General features: G+C 38.0%; 1 protein-coding gene across 1 annotated transcript; it reads left to right on the top strand.

Annotated features, from left to right (window-relative positions):
• Nucleotides 1-11647: 11647 nt before the first annotated feature.
• Nucleotides 11648-22487, top strand: LOC131922014 (UDP-glucuronosyltransferase 3A1-like). The gene is made up of 7 exons (XM_059276746.1): nt 11648-11654; nt 11701-11815; nt 12697-12758; nt 15137-15219; nt 18944-19175; nt 20470-20689; nt 22185-22487. Exons 1-7 carry the CDS (start codon nt 11648-11650, stop codon nt 22459-22461), a joined length of 996 nt encoding a protein of 331 aa, XP_059132729.1. The 3' UTR covers nt 22462-22487.
• The last annotated feature ends 4681 nt before the right edge of the window (nt 22488-27168 follow it).

Here is a 27168-nt window from a genome sequence, read left to right as displayed (position 1 = left end):
CACTAACCCTCTTGTGCCTACAATTTGTGTATCTACCTGAAACTCTACCTCCTTTAGCTGTTGTAGTCATAAGGGAATGCTGGTCTATAAGCATTTCATCGTTGGCACCTAATGCTGCTTTATAGTAAAAGCTATTTACATTATGCATTTAACAATGAATAGTTGTAATGATATATTGTGTACCCTAATAACATTTACCTGAAGATCAGAATAGAACAAACCACTAGATTAAACATAGATGCCAGGCAGTGGTGGGACACACCTTTAATCCTAGCACTTAGGAGGCAGAGATCCATCTGGATCTCTGTGGGTTCAAAGCCACCTGGATTACATGAGATTGATTCAGTCTAGGAGAGAAACAGAGCCAGGCAGTGGTGGCACACACCTTTAATCCCAGTACTTGGGAATCGCATGCCTTTAATGCCAGCACTAGGAAGGAAGTAATATGGCTGGGTGGAGAAAGGTATAAAAGGCATGAGGAGACAGGAACTAAGCCCTTTTCAGCTGGAGACCTTTTGTCTGAGGACTCAGACATTCATTCAGTCAGAGGATTCATGGAGTTGGTGAGGTGAACTGTAGCTTGTTCCATTGGCTCTCTGGTCTCTCAGCATTTACCCCAAAATCTGGCCCTGTTTTTTTTTTTATTATCTTTAGAATTTGAGCAACAAATAGTAAGTTAGCTGTACCTGGTCCTCTTCATTATCTATCATTATCTTATTTCAGCAAGATGATGATAAAAATATATTCTTACTTATGCTTATTGTGGGAATATTATACCTGAATGTCTGTCTGTTTGCTACTTATGTGCCCAGGCACTGTGGGGCTCCTAAGAAGGCATCAGGTTTTCTGGAACTGGAGTTACATGTGACTATGAGCCTCTATGAGAGCGCCTGGAATTGAACCTGGGTCCTCTGGAAGAAGACCCAGTACTTTAAACACAGAGCAAACTCTCCTGCTCTCTCCCTTTGTGGTCTTTTTGTTTTGTGCTTTTTCTTTTCTTTTGAGAGAGAGCTTCTTTATGTTGTCCTGTAACTCCCTCTGTAGACCAGGCTGGCCTCAAACTCATAGAGATCCACCTGCCTCTGCTTCCTGAGTGCTGGGATTAAAGGTGTGAGCCACCTCTGCCTGGCAGATGATAATTCTGTAAAGCAGAAGTTTTCTTTCAGCTGCTGTAGAAGTAATCATTACACAGAACTGGGCACAAAAGTTTAGATGTACTCCTCAGCTCTAGAATCCCACAATCTCCTCAGTGCCAGGGACCGAACATTCAGAGACTTTCCCTAAATTTCTAAGGTATGAATATTAGGAATATTTTCTTCCAAGGTAAAACTGAAAAGATGACTTGGAATCCAAGGATGATTCTGTTGTGCCCTGCTCTGTTTCATTTACCTTCTCAACATTTTTGAAGATAGATGCGTCTTAAAATTCTGTATTCTATGGCTCAAATGGTATTTACTTTTTGTTTGTCTAAGATAATAAAATGTAAAAGTTTGGAGGTGTGCCAGTATAAAGGGATGATTGTATTCAACCTTTCATAGAGGCCAGAAGAGGGTGTTAGATCTCCTGGAACTAAAGTTTCAGATGGTTGTGAGTCCTCATGTGAGTGCTGGGAATTGAACCAGAGTCCTCTATGAGAGCAGCAACTGCTTTTAACTGCTGAGCCATCTTTTCAGGCATGACCTTCTTTTCTTTGGTTGAGGATTGCTATTGATCAGAGCCCTGGGTTCATGTCCTGGATATTACCTAAAATGTAATTGAGGGCATGGAAGAGCTTATTTCTGTTTATGCATTATGAGGTTGGCTATCTATGTCTTTACACTTACTTTTGGATTTCTTTATGTCAGCTATTTATAGTAACCAGAAATCTTTTCATTAGTCTTCACAAAAATGAACTTATGTTTTATTTCTAGGTGGAAGCCACTATATGTTGATGAACCGTGTGTCACAAATTCTTCAAGAACATGGCCATAATGTGACCAGTCTGCTTAATGAAAAGCTTCTCTATCCAGGTACTTTTAAAATCAATTATTACATTAAGTCACTTTGAATAAAAAATAATGGCTTTATATAAGTTCTGTATTTGATCTCTTTTAGATATAAATCATGGTATGTGTGTTTGTGTGTGTATGTTTTTGTATGTGTGTGAATGTGTGTATGTGTGTGTATATAAGTTTTATAGATCTCATTAGACTTTGTGATCTTGGCCTCATGTAATATCCTTCTGTATTTTACTTCATGGTGTAGGTTGAATGTGATGTCCAGGAGCAATGATATTGAACATTATTAATCCTTAAGTATTAGGCCTAGTAAAAGCTGATTGGCTTATGAAGGTATACACTTGGAAAGGAATTACATTGTCCATCCACAGGTAGACTTTTTTTCTCAGTGGGGTAGGTGTTTATAAAAGAATGAACCTTCCCTTCTCTGGCCTTTTTCTTCTCTTTTGTCATGTGGCTCAAGTGCTCACTATGTATTAAACACATCACCTTCTATGTTATGATGCAGTGAAAAGGCATCCATCAAAGGCTCCACACAATAGCTCCACACACTCCAGGATTGTCAATATTTAAAACTATGAAATAAACAATTTTTTAGGTTTGTATTTATTTTCATTGTGTATATTTACATGTTATGGTGTGTATTTTTGCATATGAGTACAAGTGCCCAAGAGGGCCAACACAAGTGGTTGAATCACCTTGACCTGGAGTTAGCAGGCAGTTGGGAGCTGCCTGATGTGGATTTTGGGAACTGAACATGGGTCCTCTGCAACAGTAGTATACACTTTAAACTGCTGAGCCATCTCATAATATATTAACACTATAAATTAAGTAACATCAGATATTTTGTTATGGCACTAAAAAGAGATTAAATATCCTAATACTTGTGTGTCACTCACCGCCAACACTACACATCATTATTGATCATTTTGAGTAATTTCATGTCAAGCATGTCTAAATGTATTGTTGAACTGACATATTCTGCCATATTTAGGATTTTAATTATCTAAGGATAGCTACACTCAGTGCTGCATGAATCAGTTTCTATTTTTAAAAGACCTACAATTTAAGAAATATTTTCTAGCAATCTTTTTATTTATGCTCAGAGTTTAGGATGTGTGATTGAGAAAACCCCAGATTCTTGAAGAATAACTGGCTCTCATAAAGCTTTGCAGAATGATATCAGAAGTTCTTATTTAACTTAGTGAATACAGAGAATCTTAAGTAAACCAAAACCCACCAGTCTCTGCTTATAGATCAGTGCACAGAAGCCCAGAAAACTTCAATTCTTTTTTTATTGGATCTATTTTTATACATTTAATTTGCCTTAATATTCTGGTTTCATAACTACAATTAATGCTTATCCTGTTTTGTCTAGTCTCATAACCTTTGATACATTGCTCAAGGCTATAGACTCTCTGATCTTTTAACAAGCTATGCAGTAAAGGTCTGCAAAGAAATCCTCCATGTCTGTGGGCCTATTGTCTTTAATTCTTAGATGCATGTGTTGTTGACCTAAATTTTCTTTTGTCTTTTATTTTCTTTCTCTTCTCTCTCCCTGCCACAATGTCGTGCTATTTGCCCCCTTCCTGTGTTCTCTTCTTTCTTTTTCTTTTTCTTAGTTTTTCTCAGACAGGCCCAGGCTTTCATGGAACTCACTCCTACAACCATGTTTGTTCTCAAACTCAGGGCAATGCTCTTATCCTAGCTTCTCAACTTCTGAATTTATAGGTATGAGTCACCACTCCCAACTCAGAGGTCCATTCTACTTCCATAGACATTGGACATTTCAGATGTGATAATGGGTTAGACTTTCTTTTTATTTCCCAGTAGAATTTAAGTGGATTTGTGAATATAGAAACAGCATTACTAGAACATTTTTACCCAATCTTCAACTGAAACTCTTCTATTGAAACATATGAACATTAATTATTTGTCTGAATTACATTTATTCTGTGGTTATTCAACCTGAAAAACTGACAGACAACTTGAAGAAATAAAGATATCTAGGGTTCATATAATTTGCAGGTATTTAATAGTGCCAGGAAGGAGGGTTTAATGGTTTGACCTTATAGTTCTTTCCTTTCTATAACAAGCTTCCTTACACTTACTGTCAACCTTCGTTGACCTATGCAGATATATCTTCAAGAACTGAAATTTTAAGAACTTAAGGAATGAATTACACTACTATCTATAATGTTACAGAAAATATTACTTCAGTTTCATGTACTTTATACACAACTGTAACAATCAAAACATTACACTACTATCTATAATGTTACAGAAAATATTACTTCAGTTTCAATGTACTTTATACACAACTGTAACAATCAAAACAATGATTCAAGGAATGTTGTTGGGGTTCAAAAATACATGATCAGGAAAAACAAGGAAATAAACACCAGTAATCACATATTAAATATTAGCAGAGCAACCCTTTCCCAGAATTTACTCAGGACAGGTCAGTTTTAACATGTACTATAGATTTTATCAGGGAAAGCACAAAAGCATGCCAGAAGCCCATATCCAGATACAGCAGACCCTGAGGAGAGCCCTGGGAATATCCTTTTACCAGATTGGGTTCTATAGCTATGTTCTGACATGCAACAAAAATAACATGTCTTATAAATTGAATTTAAGTGTTTGTTGCAGGAAGTTTGAAATCATGTCCAAGAACAATCCAAGGAAAAAAATACACTTGAGGTAAAAGGCCCTCTCCTCTTTTTCCTGCAGCTTCTCTCACAGTTCCCCAAGGCCTTGTTCATAATGTGTCAATCTTTTGACCACATTTTAGCAGGCACTGTAAAGAAATCTATGTAACCAGATGGTTCTCTCCTGCCTGCAAGTTCCTGAATATTCATTCAGAGACTTATATTAATTATAAATACTTGGTCAAAGGCTCAGACTTATTACTAGCTAGTGCTTACATTTAAATTAATCCATATTTCTTATCTATGCTTTGCTATGTGGTTCGTGGCTTGTTACCTCATTTTCTACACATCCTGCTTCCTTGGCATCTGCCTGGCATCTGCCGTGACTCTGCCCTTCTTCATCCCCATCTTAAGTTTAATTGTATCACTTAACCTTATTCTGCCTGGCCATTGGCCAAAACAGCTTTATTTATCAACCAATGAGAGCAACACATATTCGCAGCATACAGACAGACATTCCACAGCATATGTATGTGCGTATGTATCTATGTATGTATGTGTCTGTCTAACTGTCTACCTACATACCTATCTGGCTATTTACCATCTAGAGGAAGGTTTTCATGTATACCAGGATGGCTTCAATATTGCTTTGTAGTAAATGATAACCTTGATTTTCTGGTCAAACTTCCTCTACTTTCTGAGTTCTGGGAAAATAAATGTCTGCCATAAATTTTTTGTATGGTTCTTGAGAACAAATGTAGGACTTTGTATACACTAGGCAGGCACTGTAACAACTGAGCCACATATAAATACCTGTCTACCTCACTTTCACTAGGTATATATCTCAAGCTAAATGTTGTTTTTGCTTTGGGGGGACCAGTACAATAACAGCAGAGATCTTCAGTGATTTGCTACAAATATTCAGGCCAGGATCTGTTTGTATACATGTTCTGCCTGACCAGCCAACCTTCATCCCTTCTAGTAGGCTGGTTCTTCTTTGTCATGGTAGTTACTTAAAAAAGCAGATAGAGCAGATATGATGATATCCCTAACTTGGAATTTAGTTTCCAATTAAAACACAGGCCTTTCTTTCTGTATCAGCTTATTGACTTTAGTCCACAGGAATGAAATGTATGAAACTTTCATTCACTATGTAAGGTGAAGTTTATTCATACTGTTGGTTCTACATCTTAAAACACACATTTATCCTTAAATATCAGAATTGTCAAGCTGACCAACAGTCAGTCAGACAGACAGACAGACAGACAGACACACACCCACACCCACACACACACCCAGAGTCTCTCTCTCATATACACAGGCAGAGAGAGAGAGAGAGAGAGAGAGAGAGAGAGAGAGAGAGACAGAGAGAGACAGAGACAGAGACAGAGACAGAGAGAGACAGAGACAGAGAGAGACAGAGAGAGAGACAGACAGACAGAGACAGAGAGACGAGACAGAGACAGAGAGACAGAGACAAAGAGACAGAGAGAGAAACAGTGAGAGAAGAGAGAGAGAGAGAGAGAGAGAGAGAGAGAGAGAGAGAGAGAGAGAGAGAAAGCATTCTCACAGGAGTCAGAATCACACTGTTATTTGTTTTGAGCCAATTGAAACCCGTCTATAAATCAACAGTTAAATCAAGGACAATCACATAGAGAGGGACCATGTGTGCCCTTTGTACTGCACTCCACTTGACTATTTCTTTATCACTGCCGAACTGAGGAGGATTGGATTGTTTGGATTGACCTGTTTCTAGGAAATCTCCAATGAAAGACTTTCTCCCTCTCACATAGCACTTTGTTCTCTCATGCCCACCCATCTTCTGAGTCCTTACATTCCTGTAGCTGTTCAGACCCAAATGAACACACAAAGGCTTAATATAATTTATAACTGCATGGTCATGGCTCAGGCTTCTCACTATCTAGATCTTATATCTTAAATTAACTCATTTCTATAAATCTATATTTGCTACATGGCTCATGGCTTACTGGTATCTTTACATCTTGCTTCTCATATTGGTGACTGGCAGCGTCTCCTCTGTTCTGCCTTTCTCCTTCCTCCTCTCCAGTTAGAATGTCCTGCCTAACCCAATTCTGCCTCAACATTGGCCAAACAGCTTTATTTATCAACCATTCAGTGTAACATGTTTTCACAACATACAAAAAGACAGTTCCCCATCACTTCCCCTTTTCTTTCTAAACAAAAGGAAGGTTTTAACTTTAACCTAGTATAATTACACATATCAATCAAAAATTACAGTTACCCTGTCTAGTCTATTTGTATTTTGTAAGATTAAAGAAAATATTTTATCTATCCTATATTTGTGAGTCTAAAATATCATATCTAATTTATCTTTTCTTTTTTTTTTGTTTTTTTTTTTTGAGACAGGGTTTCTCTGTGTAGCTTTGCATCGTTCCTGGAACTCACTCTGTAGCTCAGGTTGGCCTCGAAATCACAGAGATCCACCTGGCTCTGCCTCCCAAGTGCTGGGATTAAAGGCGTGCGCCACCACCGCCTGGCCTAATTTATCTTTTATCATAACCAAGGAAAATCATAACTATAACTATCTACTTTTCAACTACATCAATGACCTCAGAAGGATATAATATTACCTAAGTAAACAGGAAGAGCATTGTAAGCAACTTTCAAAAATCTAGAATGACAGAGACAGCTGGCTGCCTGTACAGTCATCCAAAGTTCCTCTGTACTGCTGGGGCATCCATCTTGAGCCTATAGGCTTAGTCTTTCAGTCACTTTTTCATGAGTCCTGTAGAATGTCTAGCAGTTTCTTCTGTGAAGCAGGAACCTGAAGTACCAGCTTGCCTTGCAAAGTTCAGTGGTCACCTTTCTATGGGTCCTGCATGTTCAGCTGATACAGCATTTTGTCAAGCGGTCCAGGCAAGAACAGTTTCTTTCCCAAATGGCTATTTTTGCCAAGAAGAAGATAAACTCCATATAGAGTATCTTCAATGACCATCTTCCTCTCTGAAGTAAATTGGTGCTGCCAGGAGCAGACATGTCTCATTGTCCAGAAATTCTAAGTTTTTAAAACATTTTAAATGCCATATTCTGTAGGTCTTGGAAGTGTTTGAAGATTACCTACCTAACAGAATTATTTCTAGGTATACCTAGAAAACTTAACATGACTATAAGTTTGACTATCATAGAAGACTAATTATTAATCTGTATTTCTTAATTATCCATTACAATTTAAATTAGTTATGTAAACATAATACCTTAAATGAGAGTAGAAATATACTTACAGTATAACAAAATTAACTTTAAATTTGTATCAATAAACTAAAATCCATAGCAATGTAAAACATTTTTAAACAAGTTGTTCTTTAAATGTAGATTCAATAATCTGTCCTTTCATCATACCATGTCTATATCATATCCCCTTTTTTACCTTAGAAAGATATTGACTATGACCAATAACAATTTGTAACTAATAACCTAAACAAAGACAAATATTCATAATCCATTTTCTAGGAATCTGGGCATAGTTTTCTAGGCTACTTCTTGCTGATAAGGGGTGCTGTATTCTTACGGGAATCTTGAGAAAATTAAGAATTATGGTCAAGTCCTGACTGGAGTAGTCTGTGATGCTGTATTCTCTGAGCCAGTTGCCTGGATGTTTGATCACGTGGGCCATGGTGTCATTGGAGAACATTCAGGGGGTCTTGGCTGGTCAAACCTGATGTATCTTAATCTAGAACAAATCCATAGCCTCTTGCTTCCCATGGAAACAAAAGCAGACCCTCCTTTCCAAAGCAACATATCCTTAGATCCAAATTTTGATTTTGGTTTTCAGGCTTAATTTAGCAGCCTTTACAATCAAATGTCTTTCTGAAGTTAAAAATATCAGACAACATAACCCAGATTACTTGTGTAATATCCGTCTTTACATGGCTTACTTTTATACGATCGTTACTGTCTCTTTAAAGAGTTTATTTTTTAAAATTATTTTGTTATATAACTGTCTATATTCATATTCTTCCTTCTTCCAAGCCTACATGTACATTTTTACACACACTGTAAACCATTTAAAATTATGTTAGATCTGAATTATTGTAAATCTATTGCTTTAAACTGCAGCATTACTAGGACTGAAATGGCAGCTTTGGCTGCTGGCTCTGCCTACCTCAGTTTTCCAACATGGTGGTGGTATGGTGGTACATTTATCACCAGCTCTGGGTCTGAAGGCTATGAGTACCACCAACTATCAGAAACAGTGGGTCTATGCCTCCATTAAAGCAGTATGTAGCCCAGAAACCTTTTATTTTACTTTTTTTGGTCTGAACTAGCAAAGGCTAAATCCACCACACAGCACATTGTGTGGCTTGGAGACACCTCTGTGTACTATGGCAGGAATGCATAGTCATGCTGCAGATCAAGCCCACATGCCATGAACCCGCCATAGAGAAGCTGAAGCCCACAGGATGGCAGGCAGAGTCTGTGTGTGTTCAGATTAAGGGCATGTGCTACCACCACCTGACTTCTGTTTATGGCTGGCTATGACCTCTGATCTACAGGCAAATTTTATTATCATACAAATAAAATACAATCACACCCTATCTCTATTTAAAAATGCAGTTTGCAATGTTTTTTGATCTATAAAGAAAAGATGCCTGAAAGAATATTACTACAAATGCTGGCATCATAATATAAGGGCACAGCATAGTCCATTTCATAAGAACACATTTGTGGGTTTTTTTTGGGGGGGAATAAATATGCATGCACTTTGCAGAAGCATGTCAATACACACTCACTGCTGGTTTGTTTACCACTCTAGAGGCAGTAGGGCCTGATACAATGAAGTCAATAAGTTAGGTAGACTAGTCTCATGCAATAGCTAGTTTTATTCAGAGCATCAGGCAATTTATACTCTGGGGGTTAAGAAGAGTCAACTGAGCAAAGTATCCAAGGGTCTTTGTAAACTTTGTTCTGATATGCCTTAATACCATTAATAATGTTTCTACTGATGCAATTCCTCTGATATTATTACTAATTTAGAGATACAAAATGTAAGGAAAGTCCTTTGTAACTTTTTCTAAAATTATTATGTATGTTCTTTTATAACCCTTGACTCACACCCAATTCCTTCTTTTAATTGTTCCTTGACTTAACTCAGTGATGATGGATGTCTTCCTGAGCTTCTCATATTTACAACTTCCTCAAGAGAGACCTAACCAGAATTGTCAAAGAGAATGACAATTTTGAGAGGTCTAAGACTAAAATCAAGTTTGAAGTGAACCCTTGATTGTGTTGTAAAGATTCTGTGGGTGCTTTTCCATGTAACATCATTAATAGCATTTTTTAGCGCTAGATATGAAATCAACAGGGATATAAAGGGCATTTCCCAGGATCCTGTGTCATTGTTATCTGTGTTGTGTGTGCAAAACATTCAGTTGGATCTATTCAGCTGGATATTATGTCATACAGGGTAGCCATCCTAACTATTTACTATGAACACTACTGCCTTGCAGACACAAAGGTGAGAGTCCTTCCACTGAGGAGACACATTCATAGTGTGTGCTGCAATCTACGATCATGACTGAGTCTCAGATTCTAAAATAAGTTTGGGCTGAGACACATGATGCAGGAACAATGAAAAGGAAGTCCGAATCCTATAGTCTGTCTTCAAATAATAATTGAAACTCTCCAGGGAGTCTCATGTGAGGATTCTGTTTTTGACCTAATTGTTTTGATTTAAAATTCTCATAAATAGCAAGAAACAATGGATTGAGTTTTTTTTTTTCTTTCTGTAAATGACAGATATAGGTTGAAAATGTCAGGAGTTAAACTTCAAAATTGCAATCAGACTGTTAATTAACACATGAGTAATAAGGAAAAGTGTCAGAGAGGCCAGTGAAGGCATGGCAGCCTTTTTCTCTTTCCTCTTTTTCTCTTTGCTTCTTTTTTCCTTCCTTCCTTCCTTCCTTTCTTTCTTTTCTTCTTTCTTTTTTCTTCCTTCCGTCCTTCCTTTTCTTTTCTTTTTTTTGAATAAGCATTTAAACTAAAGTTAGAACCCTTGAATTTGATCAAATAAACCACAAACAAACATGGAAACACCACTTTGTTCTGGCACCTGTTTATACTCCAAGTGCTTTGCTGCCTCAAGAAACAGGTTTGTGAGTTGAAAGCGAATGGGGGCTACTAAACATGACCCTGCCACAAATCAAATAAACGAACAAACAAAGTCCAAACATAAAATGAACAGCAACAAAAAGGCAAACAAGCCTATCAACACTTGGCATATTTCATTTTAATTTTTCTATGAAATGCAGGGACTCTGCAGTCAAACTGACTTGTAGTTCACTATAAACTCTAACTCAGTATAGTGACAAAGTTAATGAATAATTTTAGACTGTTTTCCTTAATACATTCTCACATGTAAAGTGAAAAATAATAGCTGTGTCTTTAAATGAAAGCTGTTGCTAGATATTTGCATAACTGTAAACTGTATAAATGTTCTTGTATTATTGCAAAGTCTCAATAAATGTGGTGATTCTTTTTTTGTGCTCTAACAAATAAAGTTTGCCTGGATATCAGAGTGTTGGGCTAGCCACTAGTTAACCATAGGCAGGCAGATGTGGCACACACCTTTAACTGTAGCCCTTGGCATCTCATGTCTTTGATCCTAGTACTTGGGAGGCACATGCCTTAAATCCCAGTGCTAGTGAGGTGGAGACAGGAAGTGATATGGCTGGGTGGAGAGAGGAATATAAAGGAGGAGAAGGCAGGAGCTTGGCCCTTTCAGGCTGAGGACTCGGCAAGGTAAGAGGGGGCTGTGGCTTGCTCCTTTGTCTTTCTGATCTTTTAGCGTTTACCCTAGTATCTGGCTCCAGGTTTTTAATTATGATAAATTAGGATTTATACTACAAATAAATATTACCAGATTACAGAATTGAATGGATCAAAAGAATGAAACCACTGAAGAAGAAAAATCATATTTTTGCAAAGAAATAAAATAAAGTTATTTTTATCCCCATAATAATGTGTGGTATGTTATGATAAATTTATATTTTACTCAATTGATATTTTCTTAGGTTTTAAAGAGGATAAAATATCACATCAGGTTATAAACTGGCATGTGTCTGAAGATAAGCAAAAGGAAATTGAAAATAGACGACAAGTCCTTGCAGAGGAATTAGTTTATTACAGGTAATTTGTTTCAATTCTTGGAACCAACTTATTGCTAATCAAGTCTTACAAATGGGGAGATGATGGTCACATGATGCTTTGAGTGAATTTAAGAGAAATGATGACTGGGAGGATTCGTGGATGTGAAGATGGATTGTGTTTGATGGTAGATGACTGACAGCTCCGTAAATGATGGGATAGTCTCTAGAAAGTGGAAGATGTGCCTTCTAGGCCTTGTTTTTACTTGTCTCTGTGCATGTTGTCTTAATGAAGCCAGTGCAGTCACTTCAACTTCTCTATTCGGGGAAAGAGGAGCCACCTTCTTCCATGTACCTTGTCACCTTCTTATACAAGTTCCTTAATGGAGCAAGTCACTTGCACATGGCTGTGCCATGCTTTGGTCTTTTCCTGTTAAACTCATTTAAAAGCTTTCCTTTCCCCTTTTTATTCCAAACAATTTTTCTCACATGATATATCCTGATTGCAGTTTCCCCTCCTTCTATCCTCCCAGTAGCTCCCCACCTGTGCTCCCACCCAGATCCACTCTATTTCTGTCACTCTGTCACTATTAGAAGCCAAACAATCTTCTAAGAGATAATAAAATATAATAACATAAAAGCAAAATATCATATCAGAGTTGCACAAGAAAAACAAAGAAAAGGAAAAGAGTGCAAGAGAAGGCACAAGAATCAGAGACTTGCTCTGTATATACTCATAAATCCCATAAAATCACTAGAATGGATGTGTGTGTGTTGTGTGTGTGTGTGTGAGCTGTCTCAGTCTCTCTGAGTTCATATGTGCTTTCTTTATGTTGATTTAGAGGTCCTTGTTTTCTTGATGTGGCCAAAACCCTCTGGCTCCTTCATGACCTGCTATTTCTCTGCGTTCCCTAAACCCCAAAGGCAGAGAATTGATGGAGACATCCTAATTGGTGTTGAGTGTTCCAAGATCTCTCACACTCTGCGTAATATCTCGCTATGGGTCTCTATATTTGTTCCCATCTACTACAGGAGGAAGCTCCTGGGATTATGACTGCACAAGGCCCTTATCTAGGAATATTGCAAAATGCCTTTAGAAATCACTTCATTGCTACATTTTTTGTTTTGTTTTTTTTAGACCGATATTATTTGGTTTTACCCTAGGTCCCTGGGCTATTTAGTCTCAAGTTCTTGATTACCCATGCAGTGTTTGGTATGTTTCATCTCATGGAGTAGGCTTAAAGTCAAATCAGTTAGTGGTTGGTTACTTCTACAAGCTTTGTGCCACCTAGCATATCTTGCAGGCAGGACAACATTGTAGATCACTGGTTTTGTGACTGGCTTGGTGTTTATGTTTCTGTTTTGGTAATGTGCAGAGTATGTTTCTGTACCAAAGTTGCTAGAACCTCAGCTCTATATAGGCAACAGCTCATTTTTTTCCATGTTCAATGGTCTGTGTACGTGTTGTCTTGAGCAATAGAGCCTTGCTGTCAGTTTGTGGACAACAACCTATAGTTTTGGCAACTGCATGGGTTATTTGGGGGAATTTCTGTGGGACCCCTTTGTCCAACATCCCAATTAGGTTGACTCAATTATGGTACTGGAAACTCATTTGGTGGCGACAGATGGCCAGTTGGGACTCTGTCTCCCACATCATTTGGCAATTTTACTAAGATCACCTTCATATATGTATACATTTTAGCAAGCGTCTATTATGATAGGTTTCCATTCTACCCCTAAAATGTCCATTTATTTTATCTGTGTCTCCCTGTATTCTCTTCCTTATCAATCTCCTCCCACCCCACTAGATACCCCCATGCCAGAACCCGTCTTCTACCAATTACTATCTATCTAGTCTGTTTTCCTTTCTTAATGAGCTCTCCCTGTTCTCACAGGTCCGTTATGCTACACCTAGCCCCTGTGGTTCCATGAATTTTAGTTTGGTTGTCATTAACTTAACAGCTAATGACCAGAGGTTTATTTAAAATTTTTCAATGGCTAGGTAATACAGATGAGCCTGAGGCTTTTAGTCTTTGACTACAGAATCTCCTTTGTGTTCCACATGGATGACATGTACAGATTTGTTTCTTAGTTAATTTCATTGGTCTCACTCATCTCTGTCCTGGAAAATTCCACTTAATACTCAAGATGGTATCACAGAACCATGATTCTTTTTGGAAATATTTCTCACTCAAGACTTAAAGATCACATATCTTTTGTCATATGTTTGAAAGAAGTCAAATTGCACCTTAGTCTAACATGGTTGTTATTATTTACATTTTTGACATATACATTGTATTTTTTTTCAAGCTTGAACTCTTGAGGTGTGGTTCAAATTACAAGTAAAATACAGTCAAGTTGATGAGAATAGAAACTTCTTGAGAACATTTACAATTGATTTACTTTAAAGGGATTACCATTCTCCTAGTAGTATTCAGGGATTATTATATAAAATATGTAAAAAGTAGAATTTAGGCGATAAATATTAATTATGCTATGTATTGATCTACATTCCACTGTTATAACAGGACAACTCAATTTGGGTGAGTTTATAATGAAAAGAAACTTACTCAGGTTACAGTTGTAGAAGTTCAAGCTCATGGTGTCAACATCAGTCAAGTTGATTGAAAGCATCATGACAATGGCAACATAATGGCTAAAGAATGTGTGACTTGAAAAGTCAAGAGAAGAGAAAGAACAGGTTTATGTCTCCCACAGAAGTTAACTCAAAGTCTAATGAAGACCATTTTAACTATCTATAGGGTAAGGGTTTTTAATAACCTCCTACAAAGATATCCTCCTAAAGATCCCACTACTTCTACATAACCATATTGTGCACCAACTCTCTGACAGACAATCCCTGAAGACAGATGATCAGAGAGCCAAAAGAGTGTATATATGTCAATTTATTCATGAGTGCTAAGGGATATGAGGGTAATGTAGGTCCATTTGCAGAATCCTTCTGTTTTGCCCATGGGTGAATTGAACCATCCCTCTAGTCTCTGGTCACACCAAGGGAGAGAAAGTACACACCCCTCCTCAGTTTTAAACAGTCACATACCCAGAAATTCGATACCTCTATTGGGCCAGATACCCCAAGGTCATTAGCAGTGCGAATTCCCACAACAGACAAACTACAGCTCTTGTGACTTAAAGTTGATTTTAAAAGTGAGCAAAAAAAAAAAAAAAAAAGTGAGCAAAGATTAAGCGAGCCTCTGTGCTCTCATCTTGTGGATCTTTTGATGTCAGATGACATGGTGCACTTGTGCATCTTACCAGGTTGCTTATTTGCTAAGCATTGATTTGAAAGAGTCCCTGCAAAATGCTGTAGGCAAGAGTCATCAATAGAATGACTAATTTGAAGACTTTGATTTTGCTCATCCTGTGCTTCCCAACATCATCTATGTTGGAGGCATAACGGACAAACCTGTTAGACCAATACCTCAAGTGAGTGAAACCTTAGCCCTCAGGTTATCTTTCATTCAGAGGTCTGCAGTGCTTAGATGGTGTCTTCGTTAGGGTTTCTATTGCTATAAAGAGACGCTATGACCACAGAAACAGTGATAAAGGAAAACATTTAATTTAGGTGGCTTCCAGGTTCAGAAGCTTAGTCCATTATTATCATGGTGGGAAACATGGTGCCATATAGGAAGACATGATGCTGGAGAAGGAGCTCAGAGTTCTACATCTTGATCCACAGGCAACAGGAAGTCACCTGTGACATCAGGCATAGCTGAGCATATGAGACCTCAAAGCCCACCCCTACAGTGACACACTTCCTTCAACAAGGCCAGACTCACTACTACAAGGCCATACCTCCTAGTGGTGCCACTCCCTTTTGGTGTTCTTTTATTTCAAACCACCACAGGAAGAAACTGTCACTTGGTAAAGACACCCTGAAAGGAAGTACTCTTAGACAACAGAAGAACTCTGAGCCTCCATATTTTGGGTTTTCAAAGTATAGTGTTAGCGTACCCCATGCTAAGTTTGAAGACCTGGTTAGATATTAAAAATGTGAGTTTGTTTTGTCTCTATTCCTGGCTGTGGTGGAATAACTCCTTTAGTTAGTGTTGATATTTGTAATTGAATTTTGAAATACATATACAATAAATACAGTGAATGTCAAAACACTTAGTATGTTTTAAGGAGGCCAGTTCTTCATAATGAAACAGATAATACTTTCAGAAGGCATGTTCCTAGACAGAACTTAGCACTAGTGAGAAGAAGAATGGCTTCTGTTATTCTGTGTCCCCAGCCTGTTGAGCCATTGATACTCCATCCAGCTACTGTAAACCATCAAAGTTACCATGTAGTTCACATTTCTATGCAGGCTCAGGATCACTATCCCTGAAAATTTACAAGTGCAGAGAGCTAAGGATGTTAGATTGTTTGTTCCCTGTCACTGTGGTGTTCCCTCACCCATGATGGGAGTATAAACCTTTGGTTTAATACATGGTGGACAAGATGCTGAAATGATGAAGATGATGTTTCTTCTGTGTTCAGTTCAAAGCAGAAAGGGTATAGGTTTGTTCTGGCTCTGTTGGGTACCACCGTGCCTATCCTTCCTTACAGTTGGTGCAAAGAAGAGTTTGGGGAGTGATTAGTTATATATATCACTGCTTTACATTGATCTTTATAAAGATCTTTATATTGGTGTGATGGTCGGACCTGTAAAAAAAATAACAACAAATATTTTGAGGAGCTTTTTCATACTATTTGGAAGACTGTTATACACACACACACACACACACACACACACACACACACACACACACACATATATATATATAAAATTGCTCGAAGGAGGTTTCAGATATGGGCTTTAGATAGAGTCTCCTGAATACCCAAGTTGGTGGAATAGGACTACAGTATACAGGTTTGGGGTTCTCTGACTGAATCATTAAGTGGTAGAAGATATTTTTATATGAATAAATCCAGATGTGATTGCCAGAGACCTCCCCTTCTGGACAGATGGGTCAGATGTTAGCACACAGAGAGATGAAGGGATTATGAAAGACTAGCAGGAAATGTTCTGAAATTATACATGACAAAATAGTCTGGAATCAAATTCGTGGGGTGTTTGAATATATGTTCCCTAAAGAATTATGAGAGAAGCAAAAATAGACTATGGTGATTGTCCATATAAGGAAAATCAGAGTTTATATCAAAACTTTCAAAAAAGGTTAAAGGCTGTATATAACAATGCAATTTTGTGTTTATCAAACTTTAAAATTACAAAAATATTACTTAAAATATGTGAAATAGTTAACTCACACATAAATATGTCATTTATGCACAAAATATGAAATAAAAAATATGAAGAAAAATGTAAGGAATTTAAAGAAGAAATGCATAATAATTTAAGACTTCAGTTCTACAGTTTTATAATGAGAAGACTATCCACACAAAAACTATCCAAGACTATCTATTATCACCTTGAATAATACCAAAGGCTAAATTAAATTATTAGAAATATGTTAGAGCATGCTTAAAATGTATCTTTTTGTTCCAGACAGGATGCCTCCATGTAGTTTTAGTGCCTCTCCTGGATCTCGCTCTGTAGACCAGGCTGACCTCGAACTTCCAAATCCAACTGGCTAAGTGATTTTTACGTGCCCGAGTGTTTCCCCTGCATGTATGTCTGTGTATCACGTTTGGGCCAGTGCCCAGAAGAGGCCAGTTGAGGACACTGGATCCACAGGAGCTAGAGTTACAGAGAGTTGTGATTGGTATGTGTGAACTGAACTGTGGTCCTCTGGAGAACAGCCAGTTTTCTTAGCTGCTGAACCAATTCTCCAGTTCCGAGTGTTCTTTCCAACAAGAGCAAAGTACAAATTCTTCTCTAATATACAAAACAAATTCCTATCTTTATGCATTAGCTCCCCCTTCCCCAATACACACACACAAAACAACCCCAGTAACTTTCAAAATCTTGGATTAATGTAAATATCTCTTATCACAGTAGGGTAAGATAGAAATCAATAATGTGTAAGTAAAAGTGAAAAATCAAGAGGACCATATAAAAATATTATATATCGAGGAAAAGGAGACAAAACACAATGGAATAATGGAGTGTGATAAAAACAAGAAGTAGGATATAATTTGTAGCTGAAACTCCATTAGTATAGACAAGGTACTTGAAATTGATAACCTAACCTTTCAATATAAGGCACAGATAACGAAGAGAGTACTTAATGAGTCTGCTACTAGAGAAAAAGGGGCTTAAAAGAATTGGAGTATAGATGATTGAAACAGTGAATAAAAAACTTAGAATCAATAAAATCAGAAGAGCAGTATGCTGAAAACCATTAGACTCACTGAGAAAATAAATAAGAAAGAACAATAAAATAATCAAGTCCTAAAGTGAAAAATTACTTACTATTACTTAAAACAATAAAGATTATAAGGGAGTTATGCAAAAATGATGTATCATTAAATTAGGTGATCTATATGATTAAACATATTTCTATGCATGTCTATTAACATAACTGACCCAAGAAAAATATAAAAATCTTAAACTTATGAGATTAAATTGGACTGAACAATAGTAAAGTCTTCCATTAAGGAAGTCTGATATATCATAGATTAATTGGTGAATAAAGTGAAACACTTAAGAATTAATGCCAGTTTCTTTATAAATGTTTGTGGTGGTTCCACAGGAAAGGAGAGTTCTCAACTCATTCTATGAATATATCATTACTCTGTAACCAAAGCTAGAAGTCACCACCAGAGGAGAAGACATTCTATAACACAGCAAGTGAAGAAATATTGTATACTTACAATATTTCTAGCATGAATATAAAATAATACAAATGATGCCAAAAATAGTTAGGATGGACCTCAAGTTACTAAACCAAAAATTATCCTTAGCAACTAGTTTACTCCAGAGCTTATATTTTAAACAATAGAAATCAGTTATTCCAATAAAATCTTGTATATGTATTTGCTTGGAAGAGTAATTCGTAAGAGCCCAATGGTGAAGACTTGGCTGCTAACAATGCAGTAACTACCACAGATATAGCTGTACAAGGGCTATGAAAGGAGATTTATCATGTAGAGCACAAGCAACCAAAGCCTGAGTTTATTCAATACCTGGTCTTGTTTCATATCATAGCTGCCTTGGCTTTTACAAATTACTTTTTTTGCCTTCTTCCCTTTGTGTTTCTTCTAGGACTTAGAGGATTTTATCATTAAGTTTGGAGACTCAGGTTTTGTCCTTGTGGCACTGGGCTCCTTAGCAACCCAGCATCAGACCAAGGAACTTATTAAGGAGATGAACAGTGCCTTTGCTTGCCTCCCTCAAGGGGTGGTGTGGGCATGTAAGGATGCTCATTGGCCCAAAGATGTCAGTATGGCTCTAAATGTCAAACTCATGGATTGGCTTCCCCAGACTGACCTTCTGGGTAAGCACCTCCTAGACATGTTACTTTATTTCTGTTAATGTGCTTTGGGACTTAATAGATAACTGATGTCTGAGTGCTTGGACTTGCAGAAGAAAAGGCTGCTGATAGGTAAAGATATAACTCCAACAGGCAGGCAAAAGAAGCTAGAGTTGCTGGAGGAATCAAGTTGTACACTAGACGACCATAGTAGCAACTTCCTTGTCCATTTCAACTCAAACTGATCTCAACATCCAAAATAGATATGTAGCCTTGACTCAACAGTTTTTAACACTGATCACTCCAACACAATCTTGACCAACATGTGATCTATAACTACTCCTTGGGCAGTTGCTACCATTTGTTGCTGCTATTCTCACAGTGATGTGAGAAATCCTTGGTATTTTTAAACACACACATACATATGAATGTAAGCATGCAGACACATCTTGGTTGTCAGAAAAGTACTGAAAACTCAGTTATTTCCAACATGAATATTGGAGGGTTGTCGTAGGGAGGTATTTGAGTGCCAACCCAAGTAAGCTCACATTCTATGGAGCTATCATATGGAGACACTGATTTCTTGAGCAACAGAGAATTCCCTAAAGCCATATCCTCTCAAATTACTTGTTTCTGTGTGACTTTTTGGAGACGCATCATTTCTACACTCAATGGCTGAATCTGAATTATGTACCTAAGATTGTGACTCAAAAGAAACTGGGAAAATTTTCACATAGATCTCTATTCAATAAAATCACAGGTTACACAATAGGAAAAAGACTTGATTTCCAGGAAATATAGGTAGATTTTAAGTGAGGTATAGTTTTGGATGATTTCTTAATAATCATAAGAAATTTTTGGTAGTTTTCAATATGGACCAACAGTCAAGATCTGTAAATACAGAAGTTCCTGGTCTACCACCGTTCTGTAAGCTTCTCTTCAAACAGAGCAGATAACACACAGAAATAAGATTTATGAGAGATCAGACATGAGAAAAAAGGGAAGGCAGAGGTGAGATAAGTGAAGAAGAAAGCATCAGTGGAGAAGATGAAGATGAGTAGAAGAACAAGGAACCTTTCCTGGCTTGTCACTCTCCTTGTAGTGTCCCTAGGCTCTAGGTCCCATGTTGTTTGAATAAAGTAAGGCATCTCTCTGCAAACAAAAGACTATATATCACATCCTGGAACATTGCAAATCTCTAAAGCAACATCAGTAAATCTATTCTCCCTAGCACATTGGTATTTTTGGCTCTGCTGCTTTACTTGGTATCTGAAAATTGGATAGTGAAATATTGGATGATCTTTCTCTTTTGCAACAGCTCATCCTAGAATTCGTCTTTTTATCACCCATGGGGGAACAAATAGTCTAATGGAGGCCATCCAGCATGGAGTACCCATGGTGGGGATTCCCTTCTTTGTAGACCAACCTCAAAACATGGTCCTGGTAGAAGCAAAGAAAATTGGTGTTTCTGTTCAGCTAGAGACACTCAAGGCAGAGACATTTCCACTTACACTGAAAGAAGTCATAGAAGTCAAGAGGTATGCAACTCTCTGGGGTTGGGGTACCTTAGCCTGAACACATGTTCTGTATAGTCTGCTTATCAGTGAAACAGAATTTTGTGGGATGTGTTATAATACATGTGTGATACTTGAAAGTCCTGATTTTCCTTTGCTATTAATCCTAATTTTAAGTGAGATGCTGAGAATATGTTTCTACCTGATTTGGTGTGATGATTCCTTATACACACATTATCTTTATGATCTCTTATATTTTGGGTACCTATAATAGAATTTTAGTTGAAGCAGGAGAGATCATTTGCATGTTCTTAAGGTGGCTAATCTCCCTGCCTCATAATATATCTATAGAATTCCAAATGAATCAGAAGAGGACTGTCTTAGTTACTATTGTATTGCTGTGAAAAGGTACCATGACCAAGGCTACAAGTAAGATAAAACATTTAATTGGGCCTTGCTTACAGTTTCAGAGGGTTAGTCCATGATCATCATGGTGGTGACTGTGTCTGCAGCATGGGACTGGAGCAATAGAAGAGAGCTTACATCTTGATATGCAGGCAGGTGGCAGAAAGTTCAAGACTGGCCCTGGTGTGGGCTTTTTTGAAACCCCTCAGTGACAAATCTCCTCCAATAAAGTCACAGTTATGAATCCTTCCTAAACAGTTTACTGAATGAGAAACAAACTACCAAATATATGTGACTATGAGAGCCATTGTCACTGAATGCTGGACAAAGACCTCTGCATGTCCCTCATGTGGCTGACCCCGCCTCGTTAGTGTCTTTGTGTTGATTTCACTTCTCTCCAAAGTTATCCTCTTAGGAGAACATGTACTTCACTATTTTTTTTCTGTGCTTGAGCTCACTCATCATATACTACTTTCTCTTTGACCTGAAATATTTGCAATATCTCCATCATGTGTGTCATTTTTGTCTGTCCCATATGAGCACACACCAAGAGGAATCGGTGTGTATCTGTTTCCACTCTGTTCCTAGGGCTTAGGACAGGCCTGTTGTAAAGAAACTTTTCACAAATCTAGCACAAAGGAGATCATAACAGAGACAGAAACAGGTGACCCACATATCCCTTGCCCAACCAGCACAAAGATTTCACAACCAAACAGTACCAAATACTCAGGATTCAATGTCCTCTTCATTTTATCAGATATACATTATGTCACACATGTTCAAATATATCTAATGTGAGCACACCTTCAGCACCATAGGCGCAATCCTTACAGACATAGTCATTTTTAAAACTTCCCTTCCAGGATTAATTTTGATCCTTTTGTGTAAGGTTTTACGTTTTAACTTTTTATTGAACTTTTAGTTGGGACTCAGGTGCACAGTGTCAAGTATATGCCAACAGTTTTGTTTAAAGCTGACCTATGGATCTCTATTAGAAAAAGTGTGTGTGTGTGTGTGTGTGTGTGTGTGTGTGTGTGTGTGTGTGTGTATGTTATAAGTTCTTAAGTACTGGCACAGCACACTGGTAACACACTCTCTCTGTGTCTGCCCATAGGTACAAGTCTGCAGCAATGGCCACCAGGGCCATCAGGTGCTCCCACCCCCTGACACCTTCCCAGCGTCTGGTGGGCTGGATTGACCACATCCTACAGACAGGGGGAGGAGCACATCTCAAGCCCCATGGCTTTCAACAGCCATGGCATGTGCAGAACCTGCTGGATATCCTATTGTTCCTGTTGGGGCTCACTCTGGGCACCTGGTGGCTGTTGAAGAAAATGCTGGGCTTGTTGCTCAGGTCCCAGGGTGTGGCCAGGAAGGAAAAGAAGGCATAATGTTAGGTTTACGTGGGGGAGGATGTTGGGAACTCTGGCTCTTTACAGGCCTGCCCCAAGGTTCTCCTCTTTCCCTCTTCTTGCTGGTAGACCTCCAGTTGTCCCCATTGTTTTCTGCCTCTTTCCTAACACTCATACAGTACATTGACTGACTGGTGACTGCACTACCTGGATCCCCTTGCTCCTGGACAATCCTTCCTTTCCCAGCCATTTCTTCTCTTCACTCTTTTCTGCCATTGACAGTGTTATGACAGTTTCATCCTCTCTGTGACTTCTATTCTCAGACTCTAATTTCTCCTATCTTTTGAAAACAAACCCCCAAATATTTGACAAATTCTATTTAATGCTCTATTTTCTTATCTTATAATCTCTCTTTAGAGTTCAGAATGCCTGGACTGCTCCATTCTACTCTTCCTGTTAGGTAGGAACAGTCACTGTTGGCATGTAATATCTACCAATTTATCTGATAATGACAACATATGAATGCCATCAATTCATTTTTCCTGGTAGAATACAAAATAAAGTTCACAGAAAGTTGAAGAGTTTGGAGAAATCATTTTTGATATGACTTATATGATAGGTTTATTTCCTTAAATGTGAAAAAATTAAATAAGTAAATAAAAGAAACTACAGTCTATCCACTTATTGGAGTAACAACTATATATAAAATTGGATAAGCCAGAGATGTATAAATGATACAGAATGAATTTCAATGCTGTTAAGTAAGAAGATACAAAGAGAAGCGATATACGTAGCATTCCTGTTGGGATGAACTGTAGCTCAGAAGCGTGACTAGAGGGAGATTTTAGGCTTTGAAGGCTGTCTGTGTGCCCCCTCTTCTCCCAAACTAGCAAACTGGGAAGAGATTTGTTGAAGGAATGGACTGACCTGTGCCTCTGAAAGGGAATTTTTCATATGATAAGCCAACACATGTTGGTGCTGTGGTCACATGCATGGGGAAGGAGTGCCTTCTAAACAGAGTTAAAACTGACCGTTTATACTGTTGTGACCAAAGAGTCAGACTCACTTTCACAAGAGTTGTGACGTCAGTGAAATCATGACGTCATATTTGGAGTCTGCAGTGGGATTTGTTATTCAAATCTCAGAGCTCTGAGTATGTCTTTCCCTTCTTTATTGGAAATACGACTCTCTCCTACATTCCTCTCAAACCCCAAAGTCTTACAAAATTTATTTTTCCTCTTATGATTTAATGTGAGTCTTCAGAGTTCAAATTAAGATTGTATGCCATCTTAGAGCTTGATTCTCCGAGTTACCCCTCTACTCCTAGCTTCTGTCCTAACATGGTACATTGAAAAGAAGACACAGTTAATGTTGGCTGTTTGTTGATGAATTAAGTGACTAAATGATGGTTAATGTGAGCATCTCAAGTTTCGTGCTTGACTGTAATTTCCCCCCTGACTTAATCAAGTCATATCCAGAAGTATCTGCCTACATCAGCTCTGGTAGCATTGGTGTCAGAGGGAAAAGTGACTGAAGTCTGGATTCCAATGTCTGGTCTTCCCAAAGTCTACTATGATTTTGTATGAGGAAGTGGCAGAACTACACTTTGAATTTCTTACCTATTGTTACATATGGTAGGGAGAAAGAATTCTGCTGGGACTCAAATGTCCAATGTCTGTTGTTTGTCAAGACTTATAGGAAAGCCATTTTACCAGTCCATACTTACTTTCCTGCTGTGGTTTTAACGTGTCCTCCCAAATTCATGTGTTAGAAACTCAATTCCAAAGTTTATATGTCAAGGACAGTTTACAGTGGGAGGTTTGCGATATAATTAAAGTTAAAAGAAGTCCACAGGGTGGGGCCTCCAGAATGGCTACAGTGTGGCTTTACCAAAAGAGAAGGGGGCCTGGGGCTGACATGCTTGTTCTGCTTGGCATGGGATGCCCTCCCTGATGGTTATAGTACAGTTTTACCAAAAGAGATGAGGGCTTGGGGCTGATGAGCTTGTTCTGCTATGGCATGTGATGCTCTCATGACGCAGTATGAAGCCCCTCACCAAGTGCTGAGCAGATCCTCATGCCATGTGTTCTCTTCTCTCCTGTCTACTGTCTAGTCTACATCTCTATTAATCAGAGGTAGTAGATAATAGAGCCTTTGAGCTCAAATTCATATTCACCAGGGATGGGTTTGGAGAGGTAAGACCAAGACCCAGGTTTGTAGGCTTTTTGTCTTGTGGTCTTCCCACTGATCTAAGAGATCTGAGAACCCAAGTCTGGACTGCGTAGGTCACCTTCTCACATTTCTGAATATTTCTTACAGAAAGGATCAACTAGTGGAGGATAGGTGTGTACATGTTTGTGTGTGTGTGTGTGTGTGTGTGTGTGTGTGTGTGTGAGAGAGAAGGGGAAGAGAGAGAGAGAAACAAGGAAATAAAGAAAGAGAAAGGGAGAGGGATTTATTTTATCATTTCTTTCCTATAAACCTTGTTCAGTATTCAGGGACATTAACCTACTAAAGAGAGTGTATGACTTACTGGTATGCATCTTTGACAATCATATTGAGAATCTCATTGAAGACAGAAGTAACAGAAACCAGCATTTAAACCACAGATGAGAACATGAAATGTAGGATCAAAGTGATATAGGGAATTATATATAAATAACTATAGCTATAACTATATGTATAACTGTTTATATATATACACAGATATATATCTATATATATATATATATATACATATACACGTATATCACAGAATTTGTTTCATCAAGTGAGTACTTCTAAATTACTATTAATTCCTACTAATGGTCCAGGCCAAATGCCTTTTCTTACTTCTATATACACACACAACCTAATTTGTTCAAATATATCATCCTTAGAAACTTCTGAATGTTTCTTTTGTCCCTATCCCAATCTGCTACAAGAAGCTTTGCTAGAGACTGACCTATGAGTACAGTGTACATGATTAGGAGCCATTTTACTGTATGTTCCTTTAACAGAATAATAGTATTGGGCTTTCCCCTAGACCCATGGCCAACCTAGTATCAGGTTCTTGGGCACTTTAGCAGTGTCAGGTATGTGTTCCATCTCATGATGTGGTACTTAGTCACAAATCAAAACATAGTTGGTTACTCTCTTAACAATTGTACAACTATTGCACGAGTATAATTTGTAGGCAGGCTGCTGCTGCAGGTCTCAGGTTTTGTAACTGAGTGATACTGATGAACTCCTTTCTCCTCTGGAAATGTGACATGTACTTTCAAACACTATGCATGTTAGTCAAGGTGTGCGTGCGTGCGTGCGTGCGTGTGTGCATGCGTGTGTGTGTGTGTGTGTGTGTGTGTGTGTGTGTGTGTGTGTGTGAGAGAGAGAGAGAGAGAGAGAGAGAGAGAGAGAGAGAGAGAGAGAGAGAGATTGAGAGGAGAGGTCTATATGTGTGAAATGTGTGTTTGTGTATAGATATGAGTGTGACACTTCATACATTCATATGTGAACATGTATGTGGAAGCCAGAGGTTGACAGGAGGTGTCATTAGTTGTCTTCCTTTATACTGCTCATTCTTCTTTTGAGACAGGGTCTTTTACTGGACTTGGAGCTTGCCAATTAATCTAGACTGTCAGGTCAGCAAGGCCAGGATGTACCTATCTTTACCTTCCTGGATCTGGGATGATAGTTGCCTATCTCTTTATATGAGTACTGGGTATCTGTACTCAGGTCCACAGGCACTTAATGTACCTAACCAGCTCCCCAGTCCTGAGGTCTGATGTTGGAGGTGAGGTGAAGATGTGTGTGTTAGCTCCAGAAGAGGGAGGAAGAGAGAATCTATGTTTATGTTTTATTTTTTTATTTCTAGGCCTCAGCAGATGTGACAGTGCTCAGACCCTTTGGGTGAAGATGGAATTTCCTTACTCTTTTCCCTGATTCAAAAGCTACTGCCATCTGGAAGCAATCTCACACATGGCCAGAAATAAATCTTTCCCAGCTATCTGAGTATCCTTTAATTTAATGAAATTAACAATGAAATTAACCATCACATTAATACATTTGAGAAGTATGAGAGCAATAGATTGGCTGGTGATTTGTTGTGAAGAACAATGCAGTCCCTTTTCTCACATTACTCCTCCTTTTTTGTCTCTTCTGTTATAAGACTGTGAAAGGAGCATGATTATACATGAATGCAATGCTTAAACTCAGACACAGGTAACGACTTGTAGACACAAGACACCATGTTGCAAAGCAGAATTCAAAGCTGTGTTCTCCTACATGCTTTGAATGTATGAAGCAGATTCTCTTCCTGCTTTGAGGCTATACTAAGCTGTTTAGTGTTCCAATAAAATATGAGGATGACTGCATAGGCAGTGTGCTCCTTCCTCTTGGGTTGATTGATCAGTGGCAGAATTGGAAGCAGTCCCGACCTTGCCCTGGGGAAGATGGTGTAATACTTCCATTCTGTTTTATGATGTTCACCCAGAACTGCAGGTTCAATTTTAATTGTTTTGACTAAATAGTTAAAGTTATACTTTTCCTTAGTTATGATAAAAAGTAAATTTGATATAAAACTTTAGAATCACTAACATAAGATAGATAATAGAATATTTTCTCTAAATTGTTAAATACAAATGAACTGAATAGTGTAAATATAATTTTTACTTTAAATGTTTTTCTTGTATATAGTTTTAGTACATTAAAGTTAAAGCCTTTCATTTTTGTTTAGACAAAAAGGGGAAATATAGAATATTAGTTGAA

Source organism: Peromyscus eremicus, chromosome 11 (assembly GCF_949786415.1).
Source record: "Peromyscus eremicus chromosome 11, PerEre_H2_v1, whole genome shotgun sequence".
NCBI classification, from domain to species: domain Eukaryota; kingdom Metazoa; phylum Chordata; class Mammalia; order Rodentia; family Cricetidae; genus Peromyscus; species Peromyscus eremicus.
Note: the sequence above shows the minus strand (reverse complement) of the source record. Positions and strands in the feature narration are given on the sequence as shown.

What these genes read in the sequence shown, in the direction of transcription:
- LOC131922014 (XM_059276746.1), top strand. An exon ending in CAAGATCTCTCACACTCTGC is followed by an intron (nt 12,759 to 15,136) that starts GTAATATCTCGC and finishes ACTAATTTGAAG; the next exon opens with ACTTTGATTTTGCTCATCCT. An exon ending in GAAGTCATAGAAGTCAAGAG is followed by an intron (nt 20,690 to 22,184) that starts GTATGCAACTCT and finishes GTCTGCCCATAG; the next exon opens with GTACAAGTCTGCAGCAATGG.